General features: G+C 38.8%; 1 protein-coding gene across 1 annotated transcript in view; it reads left to right on the top strand.

The window, feature by feature from the left end:
- The first annotated feature begins 11 nt into the window (after nt 1–11).
- LOC139752732 (uncharacterized) overlaps nt 12–18717 on the top strand; it is a 30681-nt gene continuing 11975 nt past the window's right edge. The window contains exons 1-7 of the mRNA XM_071668578.1: nt 12–392; nt 7140–7378; nt 8740–8795; nt 12734–12948; nt 15095–15201; nt 17175–17412; nt 18394–18549. Coding sequence (XP_071524679.1) covers nt 7163–7378; nt 8740–8795; nt 12734–12948; nt 15095–15201; nt 17175–17412; nt 18394–18549 — 988 coding nt within the window. The 5' untranslated portion in view covers nt 12–392; nt 7140–7162. The remainder of the gene's footprint in view (nt 393–7139; nt 7379–8739; nt 8796–12733; nt 12949–15094; nt 15202–17174; nt 17413–18393; nt 18550–18717) is intronic.

Below are 18717 nucleotides of genomic sequence, written 5' to 3'. Positions count from 1 at the left end.
AGGTCGCACAGCATCAAAACATTGGCAAGTTTAAACAGTGTTCATGGTAAGGCTGCTCTCTCTTATGGGGTTACGAGATGAATGCAATTGAATAACATATTTTAGCATTCTGTCAGTGATCACTAGTTCCAGGAGAAGTCGATACATACTTTTTACAGACACGGGATACAAGAATTTGAACTGAATGGAGGTGATAGAACGAAGACAGAGGTGACATGATTTATACGAAATGGAGAGAGGGAAGATACCTGGATAATCTCTATTAGGGAAGATGCTGTATAAACTTGATAGAGGTTCCGATAAGCTCTGAATCCAACTACATATATTCACTCTTACAAAGAACTTCACGCTCAGACGGACAGTAGATTCCTGGATCACCAGAGGAAGTTAAGGTAACTTTGGACAACTGTGGTTATTTTGCCAACAGTAGGTTTTTATTATGCCGATATCATGTATTTCCACATTACAATATATATATATATATATATATATATATATATATATATATATATATATATATATATATATATATATTTCCTGTAGAACAAAATATATGTAAATATGGAGATTCCAATTAATATTGGTAATTCATCAGTTTAGTCTCTTATTGAAACTATTGGGAAATGGGTACTCATGTTTAAATGCTTTCTGTAGACTATTGTCATTACAAAAACATCTGCAAAACTTGATTTGTATTATTAGCTCATTGAGTGATATTGAATAGTGATAGGGTTATGTATATTAGGGAATATATGAAGTTGATCATTATATTGCCATTAGATTCACATCAGTGAGTCATAGGGTGGGGGAATGGACAAAGCCTCTGGGAGTGATGAAGACTGTGTGGAAAGAAAGAATGTTATCTTGAAGTGTGAAAATGGGTATGTTTGAAGGAGTAGCCGTTAAAACAATATTATGTGGTTTCGAGGCATGGGCTACAGATAGGGTTGTATGGGGGAAGGTGGATGTGTTGGAAATTAAATGTTTAAGGTGGTTTGATCGAGTAAGTAATGAAAGGGTAAGAGAGATGTGTGGTAAAAAAAAGTGGTTGAGAAAGCAGAAGAGGGTGTGTTGAAATAGTCTGGAAATATGGAGAGAATGAGTGACGAAAGGTCGACAAAGAGGATATGTGTGAGAGGTGAAGGGAACAAGGAGAAGCGGAAGACCAAATTGGAGGTGGAAGGATTTAGTGAACATGCAGGAGGTTGAGAGGTGTGCAAGGAATAGAGTAAACTGGAACGATGTGGTATACTAAGGTCAATTTGATGTCAATGGACTGAACTAGGGTGTGTGAAAAGTTTGGGGTAAGCCACAGAAAGGTCTGTAGGACCTGGATGTGGGTAAGGAGTTTTGGTTTTGGTGCATCACACACGAAAGCTAAAGACTGAGTGTGAATGAATGTGGCCTTTTTTGTCTGTTTTCTTGGCGCTACCTTGCTGACATGGGGAGTGGCGATACTGTTTCCTGTGGGGTGCAGTGGCGCTGGGAAAAGATGAAGGCAAGTATGAATATGTACATATGTGTGTATATATATTTTTTTTTTTTTTTTTTTTTTTATACTTTGTCGCTGTCTCCCGCGTTTGCGAGGTAGCGCAAGGAAACAGACGAAAGAAATGGCCCAACCCCCCCCCCCCATACACATGTACATACACACGTCCACACACGCAAATATACATACCTACACAGCTTTCCATGGTTTACCCCAGACGCTTCACATGCCTTGCTTCAATCCACTGACAGCACGTCAACCCCTGTATACCACATGACTCCAATTCACTCTATTTCTTGCCCTCCTTTCACCCTCCTGCATGTTCAGGCCCCGATCACACAAAATCTTTTTCACTCCATCTTTCCACCTCCAATTTGGTCTCCCTCTTCTCCTCGTTCCCTCCACCTCCGACACATATATCCTCTTGGTCAATCTCTCCTCACTCATTCTCTCCATGTGCCCAAACCATTTCAAAACACCCTCTTCTGCTCTCTCAACCACGCTCTTTTTATTTCCACACATCTCTCTTACCCTTACGTTACTTACTCGCTCAAACCACCTCACACCACACATTGTCCTCAAACATCTCATTTCCAGCACATCCATCCTCCTGCGCACATCTCTATCCATAGCCCACGCCTCGCAACCATACAGCATTGTTGGTACCACTATTCCCTCAAACATACCCATTTTTGCTTTCCGAGATAATGTTCTCGACTTCCACACATTTTTCAAGGCTCCCAAAATTTTCGCCCCCTCCCCCACCCTATGATCCACTTCCGCTTCCATGGTTCCATCCGCTGACAGATCCACTCCCAGATATCTAAAACACTTCACTTCCTCCAGTTTTTCTCCATTCAAACTCACCTCCCAATTGACTTGACCCTCACCCCTACTGTACCTAATAACCTTGCTCTTATTCACATTTACTCTCAACTTTCTTCTTCCACACACTTTACCAAACTCAGTCACCAGCTTCTGCAGTTTCTCACATGAATCAGCCACCAGCGCTGTATCATCAGCGAACAACAACTGACTCACTTCCCAAGCTCTCTCATCCCCAACAGACTTCATACTTGCCCCTCTTTTCAAACCTCTTGCATATATATATATATATACATATACAGCGCTGGTGGCTGATTCATGTGAGAAACTGCAGAAGCTGGTGACTGAGTATGGTAAAGTGTGTGAAAGAAGAAAGTTAAGAGTAAATGTGAATAAGAGCAAGGTAATTAGGTACAGTAGGGTTGAGGGTCAAGTCAATTGGGAGGTAAGTTTGAATGGAGAAAAACTGGAGGAAGTAAAGTGTTTTAGGTATCTGGGAGTGGATCTGGCAGCGGATGGAACCACGGAAGCGGAAGTGGATCATAGGGTGGGGGAGGGGGCGAAAATCCTGGGAGCCTTGAAGAATGTGTGGAAGTTGAGAACATTATCTCAGAAAGCAAAAATGGGTATGTTTGAAGGAATAGTGGTTCCAACAATGTTGTATGGTTGCGAGGCGTGGGCTATGGATAGAGTTGTGCGCAGGAGGATGGATGTGCTGGAAATGAGATGTTTGAGGACAATGTGTGGTGTGAGGTGGTTTGATCGAGTAAGTAACGTAAGGGTAAGAGAGATGTGTGGAAATAAAAAGAGCGTGGTTTAGAGAGCAGAAGAGGGTGTTTTGAAATGGTTTGGGCACATGGAGAGAATGAGTAAGGAAAGATTGACCAAGAGGATATATGTGTCAGAGGTGGAGGGAACGAGGAGAAGTGGGAGACCAAATTGGAGGTGGAAAGATGGAGTGAAAAAGATTTTGTGTGATCGGGGCCTGAACATGCAGGAGGGTGAAAGGAGGGCAAGGAATAGAGTGAATTGGATCGATGTGGTATACCGTGGTTTACGTGCTGTCAGTGGATTGAATCAGGGCATGTGAAGTGTTTGGGGTAAACCATGGAAAGCTGTGTTGGTATGTATATTTGCGTGTGTGGACGTATGTATATGCATGTTGTATGGGGGTGGGTTGCGCCATTTCTTTCGTCTGTTTCCTTGCGCTACCTCGCAAACGCGGGAGACAGCGGCAAAAAAAAATATATATATATATATATATATATATATATATATAGCTGTATATGCATGTGTATATGTATGTATATGTGTATGTGTAAATTTGTTCACACCCAGTCTCGTGCATTATACATGACAGCTAGAGACTGAGTGTGAACGAATGTGGCCTTTGTTGTCTTTTCCTAGTCCTACCTTGCGCGTGTGTGGGGGAAGGGAGGGTGTCATTTCATGTGTGGCGGGGTGGCGACGGGAATGAATAAAGGCAACAAGTATGAATTATGTACATGTGTATATATGTATATGTCTATGTATATATATGTATACATTGAAATGTATAGGTGTGCATATGTGCGTGTGTGGACATGTAGTATATACACATGTATGTGGGTGGGTTGGGCCATTCTTTCGTCTGTTTCCTTGCACTACCTCGCTAACACGGGAGATAGCGACAAATTATAATAAATAAATATATACATGAATGTATATGTGTGCATATGAAAGAATAGGTCTTCATCTGTTTCCTGGTGCTACCTCACTGAAGTGGGAAACGGCAGTCAAGTACAGTATAGTATATATTTATTTTATATATTTATTTTGCTTTGTTGCTGTCTCCCGCGTTAGCGAGGTAGCACAAGGAAACAGACGAAAGAATGGCCCAACCCGCCCACATACACATGTATATACATACATGTCCACACACGCACAATATACATACCTATACATCTCAATGTACACATATATATACACACACAGACATATACATATATACACATGTACATAATTCATACTGTCTGCCTTTATTTGTTCCCATTGCCACCTCGCCATACATGGAATAACAAGCTCCTCCCCCCTCATGTGTGCGAGGTAGCGCTAGGAAAGACACCAAAGGCCCCATTCGTTCACACTCAGTCTCTAGCTGTCATGTAATAATGCACCGAAACCACAGCTCCCTTTCCACATCCAGTCCCCACACACTTTCCATGGTTTACCCCAGATGTTTCACATGCCCTGGTTCAATCCACTGACAGCACGTTGACCCCGGTATACCACATCGCTCCAATTCACTCTATTCCTTGCACGCCTTTCACCCTCCTGCATGATCAGGCCCCGATCACTCAAAATCTTTTTCACTCCATCTTTCCACCTCCAATTTGGTCTCCCACTTCTCCTCGTTCCCTCCACCTCTGACACATATATCCTCTTGGTCAATCTTTCCCCACTCATTCTCTCCATGTGACCAAACCATTTCAAAACACCCTCTTCTGCTCTCTCAACCACACTCTTTTTATTTCCACACATCTCTCTCACCCTTACATTACTTACTCGATCAAACCACCTCACACCACATATTGTCCTCAAACATCTCATTTCCAGCACATCCACCCTCGTACGCACAACTCTATCCATTGCCCACGCCTCGCAACCATACAACATTGTTGGAACCACTATTCCTTCAAACATACCCATTTTTGCTTTCCGAGATAATGTTCTCGACTTCCACACATTCTTCAAGGCTCCCAGAATTTTCGCCCCCTCCCCCACCCTATGATTCACTTCCGCTACCATGGTTCCATCCGCTGCCAAATCCACTCCCAGATATCTAAGACACTTTACTTCCTCCAGTTTTTCTCCATTCAAACTTACCTCCCAATTGACTTGACCCTCAACCCTACTGTACCTAATAACCTTGCTCTTATTCACATTTACTCATATATATATATATATATATATATATATATATATATATATATATATATATATATATATATATATTTTTTTTTCAAAAGAAGGAGCAGAGAATTGGGCCAGGTGAGGGTATTCCCTCAAAGGCTCAGTCCTCTGTTCTTAACGCTACCTCGCTAATGCGGGAAATGGCGAATAGTTTGAAAGAAAAAAGAAATATATATATATATATATATATATATATATATATATATATATATATATATATATATATATATATATACATACATTTTTCATACTATTCACCATTTCCCATGTTAGCAAGGTAGCATTAAGAACAGAGGACTGGGCCTCTGAGGGAATATCCTCACCTGGCCTCGTTCTCTGTTCCTTCTTTTGGAAAATTAAAAAAATATATTACTGACACCTTGGCAAACCTAATACAAGGGAAGCAACAAACTGTCAGTACAGGCCATGCATCAGTAAACATTAGGGGCCAAAATGTCAGTAGGTGCTGAAATGTTGGGGAGCCCATTAACTGACTCCATGATTTCCATGATATACATAACCCTTACTACTGTCACCTTGTTTTTGTTCAACAAAATATAAAGCTTCAAATCAAACTCTGCAACTGTTATTATACTCTCTAAACACTACATTAGCACAGCATAACAAAATCATTCAGTTTCCACAGCTGATACCAGTGTGGATCTAAACTAGGCTTTTAACAAAATCTCAATTTTTTCCTTTATGAAATGACAATGAAATTTAAAAGTAAATTCTCAGAGTTATATATAATATCTTTCTACTGACCTGGTCCATGGGTCAAATAGGGATGGAAGCACAAGACAACAACTGAGGAGTGGGAGAGTTTGTTCTTTTCCTCTTTTCTACTTGGTTTCACAGTCTACTCTTTGTTTTATAAAGAGGCTCATTAGTGATGGTGAGTGACAAATACATTCTGAAACATTACACTTTTCATGCTAACAAAGAATAATGAGCAAGAGCGGCTAGTAAAAGTAGGGAAGATATTGAATGTCTTGGTTCTTTTGTGGAACTTGTTTACAGGCTGCACTCTTCATTTCATATGCAGGCATAGCACATGGGGTGAATTACTTCAATATATTAAGAATTATTTCATTGTATGTGCTAAAATGGATGAGATTGGCTGGTACATGTGAGGAGAAAATTAAGTAAGTTTCTCTTTGGAAATGTTCTAGCTCTTCCCTTTCCCCTGTTACCAATGTCCTCCATTACCCAAGGGTTCATGAAGTGATCATTAGGCTTTGTTGTTACATAATGTCTTCCACAAGAGTAAAGACCAAATGGAGGGTAGTGGAAGTGGCCTCAAGTTCAGGTCGCCCTGTTGCTTTATGTAATCCTGCTGAAATCATTCATAAAATCTTCAATGTTATTCTTTGTCATTTTCCACATCAGCTAATACATATCATCACTGTTTGCTTCTCATCACTAAAGTTAGTCTATGATCAATGTATAATCCTTGGGGTCATTGCATACTTATGCTTACAGTCATGTTTTTAAGGGTACTGAGGAGAGCAGAATTTTTTCCCATGCCTTCCTGATGATGAAAGTGATTTCTATACAGTACTAACGGTAAGATAATTCAGCTCAATATTTAAATTAAATTACCTTGTGATGATGGAAGTCTTCCTCTCCATGACCGTCGGATGGTGTTGGAAGCCAATTAAGGGTTTTAACTTAACTCCTAACTGCATGGCTTTTCCCCTTGACTGTGCCATACCTAGAGGTAGAGAGTTGTTCAGAAAAACCTAATAGTAAAGTGGTGTGAGCAAAAATAAAGAATGCCTGCTTTTGACATTAAGATATTTCGGTTCTTTTATGGAAATATAAGACAATAATAATATCTTGCCCTTGCATTCACCCAGCATTTTTCCAACAGCCTTTTGAAGAACTGACTCACAAATGGGCCCAAAAAGAAAACCAGGTGGGGAAGAGAGACGACAGCCAAAATTGACTGGTCAGAGGCCCTCTCCTCGAAGAATGTCACCAAAATCTATACGTAGATCACCTCGGGTAAAAACTAATTCAGGTTCAGGATCTAAGACTCCAGCACAAAGGTCCCCAGCCAGGAGAAGATCTGGAGAGACATCAGTACAAAAACATGGTTCAAAACAACATGTGAGTTGGTTGGACATTTTTGGTATTGTGGTGAAAATATATTTCAGTTTTGCATTACAATTTCATTAGAGCCTGGTTGAAAATGTATTTTTCACCTTTGCTTTATGTTCCTATTAGTTGCAGGGTTGGTGGATGGGGCCTGAATAGGTTGAAATTGCTAACACTAGTTATATTTACTGCAGTAGTTTTATTGGTTTGCCTATTAATGAAGATCCTGAGCTATTGAATTTATCTTTTTTTTAATCATTTTTCATAACAGTGGCAAAATCTGAAAAGTTGCCTTATCATTATATCTTGTTTACATCTTACACATATGCAGACCTTGTTATTAAAGGAAAACTATTATAAGGATTATAGTTCATGATCACAGCTGTCATCTTAGCAGTGATTCAACATCAGGACTTACAAATGTCATGACTGGTTCTATAAACATTTTTTCAACTTCTTATGGATTTGTGGACCCTACTGATGGATAAGTCAAAATGAATATGGTGGTCAAAGCTACCACATCCTTATTAAGTGGTATATATCCTAGGAATATATCAGGGGCTCACATAATACTGCCTTGGAGGGAAAAGCTTTTTTAACTTTCAAAACCCTCATTTTGAGGTGATGGTTCATGATAAAATGAATTGTTGTGAGTGTAATCTGACAGAATGCTGATATGGTTCAGACATATGGAAAGGACAAGTAGAGAGAAATGGACAAAGATGATGTATGCAACTGTGGCAGAGGGAACAAGGGAGGGGGAACTAAGGAGGTAATGAAAGGATGCAGTACATGAGGCTTTTTGAAACTGGGGCTAAACATTTAAGAGAAAGAGAGCCTACATTGGATAGAGAAAAATAGAGTGATATGGTATGTGGGTAAGAATGTGCTGTGAAATAGGGCATAAAAGCAGCAAAGGAAAATGCAAGGCCTGGCTGTAGATGGAATACTCTGGTTTCAGAGCAGCATTCTTGAGTTAGAGACTGTATGCTATGCACAAAGGCTGGAAATGAGCTTGGGTATAAGAAATATTAGAACAGTGCTGGACTAAAATTTTGGTTAATTTAGAATATATATAAAACATAGCACTTACTCTCCGTTCTATCTGTCTATATCTCTGATGCCTGTATCCACCTAAAACTCCCTGATGGGGGTGGCCATGGTAAAAGACTCCATAATTAGCGAACTCCAGTGCCGCCTCTTAGCACTAACTGTCGTCTGAGTATAACTGTAAATGCACAAGAACCACATACTGGTTTATCAATAACCTATGTGTGTATTCATTTTATGTTTATAAGGCAGTTTAAACATTAGTTTTCAAGTTTTGTTTAAGGATCTTCTAATATATATCTCTGAAAATTCTCCTCTTTTAGGAACAGACTCCAGAAAAGCAGGATTCTTCACCAAAGACTCCAAGATCAGCTGGAAGGTATGTTGTTTTGATCAATGTTTATCTGGGGCTGTTACACATGGTTACTGACCATGAGTTTGAATCCTTAGCATGGTGGCTGGTTCACACCCAATTCAGATGTTCACCCAAGGGGATGGACGATAAATGGATACCTTGTTTAGGTTACAGTGTGTAAATACCTGTTAGTACAGTACAGGGAGGAAGTTTTTCACCATCCACTTTAGCAATTTTGCCACACTTCATCTTATGCAAGGCTTTCACTGCCTCCTTTCCTTTCACCTAATTTTTTGCCATAATTTTCTCCGTGCATGCCACCTTATCCTAAACACACCCCATCCACTACCTAATCATCTAAGATATTCAACAACCTTCATTTAGGTAAGCAGTGCTTGCATGTTCAGGTGAAGTGTGAGGCATGTGGGAGGTGGGCTTAGAGGAAGGGTAGCATGTGGTAGGGTCAGGAGATGGAACTGCTTGTGAAAGGGAGAAGACAATTTGGACAGTATCTGCAAGTAGGAGTGAGAGTTTTTGGAAGACATGTAAGGGGAAGTGGCAAGAGTTTAAGAGAAACTTACATGAGCTGTGAAAGAAAAAGCAAGTGAGGGATGGGGTGAGAAAGTAATGATGAATTTCAGGGAAATGAGATAATCTCAAAATCACATTACCCTAACACTCATCAAACAATAACAATTTTGCAGCATTGCATCATACAATTAGAATGCTGGCTCCCTCATAATAGAATGTCTTCATTCCTCCAGAAATCAACTGTCACCTTCATAACCCTGGACAGATAGGAATTTAACCTGCACCCTCCATAACCCTGAATGTCTACCACTTCCACTCAACTGAAGTTCCGTTACACTAGGCGTCACATATGATGTAAAATGATATTTTCTTCCCAAACTGCAAGCATCAATGTAGAGGCTTTAATCAAACAAAACACCCTCAAAATACTTACTGGAAAAAGTTTTAGATGAGAAAAAGAATCCATTAGCATCCTCTACAAACAGTTCAGCCAATGCTCACCTGCTTGGTCATCCATCCTGTCAAAAGCAAAGATAGCAAAACTACATACTACAGAAAACAAGACCCTTAGAATACTCACTGGCTATGTAGAAACTAAAAATTCTCAGAATCTGCATAATGACACAATATACCTCTAGTGTAATCTCATTTCAGTAGACCCTACCCCCTGTTCTTTGCAACCACTACCCCCAAGAAGAAAAATGAAACTTACTCCTTCACACTTTAGCAGTCTGTATTTACAGACCTTCCTCTCCCAACAAACATAATACTATCATCATGAATACCCAAAGTAATGACTTATCAAGCATTTAACAAGCACCCTCCCAATGTAGTCTGAAATTTCAACCCACCACACATACACCCATCTGAAACATCACTCCTCAGGCATGTGAGAGTGGCACTTTCTCACCCTTCAAACAAAGATTCATCATAACTCAGTACCTATCATGATGAAAATCCTCCTCTCCAGTTTTTACTCTTCCAAAAGAAGGAACAGAAGGGGGCCAACTGTGGATTTTCCCTCTTAGGTTCAGTCCTCTGTTCTTAACACTACCTCATTAACACAGGAAATGGCAAATGTGTATGACAACCAGAGACTGAGTGTGAACGAATGTGGCCATTTTTTGTCTGTTTCTGGCACTGCCTTGCTGAAGGGGGGGATTGCTATTTCGTGTGTGGCTGGGTGGCAACAGGAACAGAAGAAGGCAGCAAGTATGGATATGTACATGTGTATATATGTGTATGTTTATGTATGTACATGTTGAAATGTATATGTATGTATGTATATGTGCGTGTGTGGACATTTATGTCTAATCATGTGTATGTGGGTGGATTGGGCCATTTCTTTTGTCTGTTTCCTTGCGCTACCTCGCTAACGTGGGAGACAGCGACTAAGTATGAATATAAATAAAATGTACATATGGATGAAGGCAAGTAAGTGTGAACATGTGTATGTGTATGTATATGTATGTGTATGGGCGTTTATGTATGTATGTGTGTATATGAGTGGATGGGTTATTCTTCATCTGTTTCCTGGCACTACCTTGCTGATGCGGGAAATAGCAATTAAGTATAGTAATGATATATAATATATATATATCCCTGGGGATAGGGGATTAAGAATACTTCCCACGTATTCCCTGCGTGTCGTAGAAGGCGACTAAAAGGGGAGGGAGCGCGGGGCTGGAAATCCTCCCCTCTCGTTTTTTTTTTAATTTTCCAAAAGAAGGAACAGAGGGGGCCAGGTGAGGATATTCCAAAAAAGGCCCAGTCCTCTGTTCTTAACGCTACCTCGCTAACACGGGAAATGGCGAATAGTTTGAAAAAATATATATATATATATATATATATATATATATATATATATATATATATATATATATATATATATGCAATGATTTTATTGAAGTAATAGATATATATATATATATATATATATATATATATATATATATATATATATAGCATTTATGGATCTGGAGAAGGCATATGATAGAGTTGATAGAGATGCTCTGTGGAAGGTATTAAGAATATATGGTGTGGGAGGCAAGTTGTTAGAAGCAGTGAAAAGTTTTTATCGAGGATGTAAGGCATGTGTACGTGTAGGAAGAGAGGAAAGTGATTGGTTCTCAGTGAATGTAGGTTTGCGGCAGGGGTGTGTGATGTCTCCATGGTTGTTTAATTTGTTTATGGATGGGGTTGTAAGGGAGGTAAATGCAAGAGTCCTGGAAAGAGGGGCAAGTATGAAGTCTGTTGGGGATGAGAGAGCTTGGGAAGTGAGTCAGTTGTTGTTCGCTGATGATACAGCGCTGGTGGCTGATTCATGTGAGAAACTGCAGAAGCTGGTGAGTTGGTAAAGTGTGTGGAAGAAGAAAGTTAAGAGTAAATGTGAATAAGAGCAAGGTTATTAGGTACAGTAGGGTTGAGGGTCAAGTCAATTGGGAGGTGAGTTTGAATGGAGAAAAACTGGAGGAAGTGAAGTGTTTTAGATATCTGGGAGTGGATCTGTCAGCGGATGGAACCATGGAAGCGGAAGTGGATCATAGGGTGGGGGAGGGGGCGAAAATTTTGGGAGCCTTGAAAAATGTGTGGAAGTCGAGAACATTATCTCGGAAAGCAAAAATGGGTATGTTTGAAGGAATAGTGGTTCCAACAATGTTGTATGGTTGCGAGGCGTGGGCTATGGATAGAGTTGTGCGCAGGAGGATGGATGTGCTGGAAATGAGATGTTTGAGGACAATGTGTGGTGTGAGGTGGTTTGATCGAGTAAGTAACGTAAGGGTAAGAGAGATGTGTGGAAATAAAAAGAGCGTGGTTGAGAGAGCAGAAGAGGGTGTTTTGAAATGGTTTGGGCACATGGAGAGAATGAGTGAGGAAGATTGACCAAGAGGATATATGTGTCGGAGGTGGAGGGAACGAGGAGAAGAGGGAGACCAAATTGGAGGTGGAAAGATGGAGTGAAAAAGATTTTGTGTGATCGGGGCCTGAACATGCAGGAGGGTGAAAGGAGGGCAAGAATAGAGTGAATTGGAGCGATGTGGTATACAGGGTTTGACGTGCTGTCAGTGGATTGAATCAAGGCATGTGAAGCGTCTGGGGTAAACCATGGAAAGCTGTGTAGGTATGTATATTTGCGTGTGTGGACGTGTGTATGTACATGTGTATGGGGGGGGGGGTTGGGCCATTTCTTTCGTCTGTTTCCTTGCGCTACCTCGCAAACGCGGGAGACAGCGACAAAGTATAAAAAAAAAAAAAAAAAAAAAAAAAAATATATATATATATATATATATATATGATGACGACTCAGCTCAAAATTGCACTAGAACTAATCATACTTGTTTCACCCATGTCCTTTTACAATGATGATCTGCATTTCTGTTGATAATTATTGATTATTATGGCACATAACAAATACTTAATTTGCCTGACAGATATGAACTTAGGGATGTAACCCCATCATTTTACGGAACAAGAAGAGTGAGTAAAATATTTAACACACCTGGGAGAACTCCCAGGAAAACACCTTTTACAACACCCTTCAAAAAGCCAAAATTACGAACACTGGGTCGTGAACTTGCCCCTGATCTTAAGGCTGCAGAAAAGATTTATAAGGAAGAGTCGCAAATATGGAAGGAACATTTAATTTGTAAGTATATTTTGGAGGGCAAGTGTAGTGTACATTTGATGTTATGTTACCCTGCTCTTAATGCAGATAAACTGTATTATTAGTTATTACTGTGTATTATTTTGTAGTAAACTGTATCAATTCTTTAATGTAGGATAACAAGCAGTCTCTAAAACATATAAGTGCTAGACTATCGTACATGTTTGTATGGGACACTTAAGAATTTTGAAAGTATTTATATCAAATTTTATCAGTGAGGTACATTTTTGGTTGGATCAGGAAGCTGGTTTCCTCTCATAACCAGTGCTACCTGCTAAACCCTATTATATAAGGATAGTGGCTTCTAGCTTTGCCTTTTTTTTTTTTTTCGTTCCTTCACCTTCTTATATATATGTTTACTTTTCACAATGTGAATTCACTTTTTTCCTATGATATTCATAGAACAATAAAATTCATTACTTTAGAAGTATATTTCATCCACTGGTATCATTTTGATGTTGAATAAATATTTTTTAGTTGAGTTAGCACAAAGAAATGCAGGAGTAAGGCCTGAGTGTCAAGCTGCCATCAAGAATACATTACCATATAATTTTTATGAAAAAAAAAATTTAGTTTATATACTAAACCTTTTCTTGTTATAACCAATCTGATTTATTGGTAATTTTTCATAATAGCAATAATATATTAGTTTGTTGTGATGGTTGGTGTACTAACATGTGACAAATGTTTGACATGTTTGCTTGCTTTCACCTTCAGCATTGCTTTTGTAAAAACTGGATAAGGGGATCTTTTAACCAGTACTCACTCAAATCCTGCTTCTTAACAAGAAACATCAGTATGCTGTAAGGTGTTATCGGACTCTGCCTCTCATCTTTGTTATGAATTGGGAGTAAAGTCTTGTTAAAGAACTTGTCACTCTATAGTTTAAATTTTCCTGCTGTTGAAAATAGCACAGCCAGTGGAAAGAGATCCTGGCAGCATGATTATGAGTGTCTATGGCGAACAAGTATGAAACACGAGTGTCAGGAGCAGACAGAAAAAGCTCCCTTGCTCACATCAAATCTCTAGTGTAATGTCACCATTGCTGTTTACTTTGTTTATGAATGGAGGGGGGGGGAGGGGATTAAGGGTGGTTGAATGCAATGGTCTTGGAGAGAAGGGAGGGTATGCAATATGTTGCAGTGGGGACAGGCCTGAGCATGGGATAATGTCTAGACACTTGCTTTTGTCTCTCTCTAGCTGTTTTACTTCCTTATCCCATTACTAACTACTCCTTTTTCATTTGTACACATCAAACCCACTGCAAGATAAACACTTCACCCATACATGCAAGCAATGCTTTCCTTAATATCTTTCACTTATCCTAGTTTCATGTACTCTTACTCTGCCACTTCTTATTCAGTCTCTCTTAGTATATCCAAACACATTTCCCTTTAGCAGGCTTACTAATTTTTACTATTTCTTTCACAGACATTACTTCATCTTTTCCTAAACCCAACACAAAACTTCACACTTGCGACCAGGGAGGTATGTTACTGGTACTACCTGCCTGGGTATCAGGAAAGTCACTCACAGGTGTATAGTGTGCCAGCACTTCAGTGATTGTCAAACTGCACCCCTGTAATCCAGGTAGCTGTCTTTTATTTCTGCTTCACCCACACATGGACTGCTAGCATTTCTGTCCACACATGTACAATCTCTCTCCCTGTCACACACAAAATTTGACAACACTTAACTCACACAACTGATTCTTCCTAACTAGATTTTTCTGCAATGAATACTATGTGCTAGCCCTGCATTTTGGCAAAACGGTAAAAGCATTTGGTAGACACATTTGGTAATAGTTCTTTGTTCACCATCTATTCTCATCTCTAGGTGCATAAACATAAATGGTGCGTCCCATCTCTTGTAGTCAACTTTCATTCTAACACACTTATGAATATATGGAAATGTATAGTATGATCAAATAAACATAAGCACTGATAAGTGAAGAAGGATCATTAGGTAATGCATGAATGAAAATTTAGAGTTAGCAGGGAATGCTAGAAGACAGATTTAAGATATGTGCAAATCCCATTATAAGGAACTGAATTCAAAGATTTTATGTTATAAAAATAATTAATATTAATTGTAAATTATGGAGAATTATATAAGACTTTTTTTTCAGCATTTCTCAATAAAACCCATAAGTTGTGCAACCTAAGCAGTGTATACAACTTCAAATACAAGACAAAATCTCTTAGAATTAAATATGAAAGTACTTTGAAAAATAAGGTATGTTACAAAACTTTTGTTTTCCATTCACTTATATTATCCTTTTGTTTTCCATTCACTTATATTATCATTTATCATAACTCAAATGATGGCTTAAATAAATTTTCCAAAAATACTGATAATCATACATCACTGCATCGGACATAACCTATAAAATTGCAATATAAGTAAAACATATTCACCCTTAACACTGTGTCTACCTCTTTTTGGTGCTACAATATATTAAAAAAGAGGGTGATCAAACATAAGAACATAACACTGAGGGGATTATTGTTCAGAATAATGTAACCTGGATGATTAAGTCTTCCTTAGGAGGTTTTCAGATTCTCCTTGCCTGGAAAGATATATTAAATCTTTACATGTCCGTGGGTGGTGCATGTTATCCAGCTGCTTAGGGTACAGCCTCTCACACAAGTCACCTGCATGTTTATGGCTAGCATGAAATATGTGTATACTTTTAGCTGTGAAAGTGGTTCTAATTAAGATAGAATTAACTTTTATTTCCAAAGTGATTTAGAACAGTTTATGCAGAAATAGTCTTTAATAAATATTTTCAAATATTCTAGTCAATATCATGATATGAAAAGAAAATGTAAAGTATGTTTAGAGTTGCATTTGTATTTTTTTTACATCATTCACAGACAACTGACAATGGATGTGAATATCATGCAATGTAGCCCACTCCTCCACAGATGCATATAGTTTTCCTACTGTGTGGGTATCATATGCCACAATAGTGGGGTGTCATGGTTTAGCCTCTCTTTGTCACCAAGCACCAATTTTTCTATAGTAGTTTGTCTTCTTTTCTGTCCACGCTTCTCATCTTGCTTAGTTTTTCTTGTCTTCCTGTCTAAACATCTTTGTTTGTACATGCTTGTTTTTCATCACACAACTCCACAAGATGTTCACCATTTCCATTCACACCTTGCCTTCCAATTGTACCCTCAATTGCCACTTTACCTACTTACCCATTTAAATCACCTAGTACTAATACTCAATCCCTTGCATCAAAAATGCTGACTCACTTACTCAATCCTCCCCAAGTACTCACCTGCCTTCCTTAATCCTTGCTCCAGTTGCATAAGCACTAATAATCTCTCCTAATCTACTTTCATTTTTACCCACATAACTCTGAGGCTCAGCTCCATACACTTTTGCACAATCCCTTTCTTCCCCTCTCTGTTCAAAACTTTTCTCTATTTGACACTAAACTCCAAAGGGTTTATATCCATGTTTTAAGAATTATTAAACAGATCACTACTGTCAGCCAGGGGATGATGTCATCACAGAGTGGAGGTTGCTGACTCGTTAGTTGGTAAACCTGGACTGAGGTGTAGGCTATTATCACTGAATAGGGGGATGAGAAGCATTTACCTACCAGAAGGCACAGGTTTAAGAGGTTTCTTACCCCTGAAATCCTAGGGATTCTCTCAAGGCCTGTGGGATACTGCCCCAGAGAGAATTTTTTTTTTTATACTTCAAGAGCTAAATCATTAATATCTTTTAGTTTGATATATAAATTGTATGTTGTCCCTTTCTTAAAAGCTTTCTCTTTTTGTGATTCCTTCTTAGTATATCCAGTATCCCTACACTGAAGAAAAACCTTCCATGGTTGAGGGAGAGGAGATTTGAGAGAAATCTTTACTTTTATGTGGGGATCTTGGTTTTTGGAGGTGTTACATTAGTCAATTTGCTGTATAATTGTAATGCATATGTATTAAATATATAGATAGATGATTAAAAAAAATATTTGAAAAATCTAACTAAAATTTAATTTCAACCATTAACATTAGTTATGGATGTCTTCATTTCTTTTCTTGAGGATAGACTGCTTCACCACTATTTGAATATCTTTACATTAATGTATCCCTCAAAATGGTTTAGAAATGCTGTACTACTGGTTTGTTTATTGTCATTAGAATAATATTTTGAAAATTACACTCCACAGTAATTTAACAACTTTATTACTATAGGTTCAGGAGGTATACCCATCTCCTCTCCTGACTGTAAAATTGGCCACTACTGCCTGCCTTACTTTAAAACCTGGTGCTGTTGATGCTGTATATATTCATATTAAGTCCCTTGTTCCTGGGATAACTGCCGACAATGATAGAATGATGACAGTCTACAGTGCATGGATGATCCGGTCATCTCATACACAGAGTGGTGATGCTCCTGGAACAGAATGGTTTCCAGTAATGCTATATACAGGTATGTAATAGATTTGATTTTACTGTGGATTCTGAGGAACATGTTGCGACTGAAATAAATAAAGATGTCTCTGCATGTAATCCCCTTCATCAGTATGACAAAGAGGGTACATGTGTCTGAAGTGGAGACAAAGGGGAGACCAAAGTGGAGATGGAAGGATGGAATGAAAAAGATTTTAAGCAAATAGGGCCTGAACATGCCTGAGGATGAAAGGCATGTACAGGGTAGAGTGAGTTAGAGTGATGTTGCATACTGGGGTTGACGTGCTGTCAATGGTCTGAACCAGGGCATGTGAAACATCTGGAATAAATGTTAGAGAGGTATGCAGGGCCTGGATGTGAATAGATAGCTGTGGTTTTGGAGCATTACACATGACAGCTAGAGGGTATGTATGAAAGGATGTGGCCTTTCTTCATCTGTTCTTAGCACTACCTTGCTAAAGTAGGAAATGGTAATAAAGTATAAAAGAAAGAAAGATATATATATATCTTGTCCAAAACTTCACACTTAAATGGAGTCCATGCTTACCCTGCCAATGATTGTAGCACAGCTCTGAAGCTGGAGCCTTTTAAAAGGGATCCTGGTATTATATATGTATAAAAGTTGTATAGATAGTTTGCCGAGCCAATGTTACTCATAAAACAGAAAGATATTGTCATATTTTCCGAGCACTACAGAAGGCAAGTATTGGTATGTACTAGACGTGTATTATTTTCAAGTGGGCAAAATTTAACTGATAACAGTGCAAGCTATAGATTGTCCACTCATTCATTAGATGACATTCATTTGGTTTGATGAGGGTGTGCCTGGATTTGTATCGAGTTATTATGAGATACCTCTGCTTGCAAATGAAGTATGTTAAGAGTACACTGATTCTCTTCCATTTTAGTTAGAGTAAACCCTTGTCTTTGTACATCTGATTGGAAACATGTCAATCTATTTTCTAATGATTTTTTCTCATGAGTCCAAATTTTATATCAGGAAGAGAAATAATTCATCATGCAGTTACTGAGTGGCTTCAAGGGTCATTCGGGTGTTACGTCACCAAATATGGGATACGACAGAATGATTTGTTGTGGGTAGCAGGAGTCTGGAGTGGAAGGCCGTGCTCTGTAATATCTCATCACAAAGATAATGGTAAGTAATTTATTTCATTAAATACCATGGTATATGTAGTACATTAATTTCTCAACTTTAGGGTCTGCGGTGTATGTACTGTATATAACTGACTAGTGTTGTAAACTGAAATAGGCATAGTTATGTGTTTAGCTGTGGGTTCTGAATAATGTTGCACACCTGATAATA

The sequence above is a fragment of the Panulirus ornatus genome, chromosome 13 (genome assembly GCF_036320965.1).
Source record: "Panulirus ornatus isolate Po-2019 chromosome 13, ASM3632096v1, whole genome shotgun sequence".
NCBI lineage: Eukaryota > Metazoa > Arthropoda > Malacostraca > Decapoda > Palinuridae > Panulirus > Panulirus ornatus.
The sequence above is the reverse complement of the archived record's forward strand: the minus strand, read 5'-3'. Positions and strand labels throughout refer to the sequence as shown.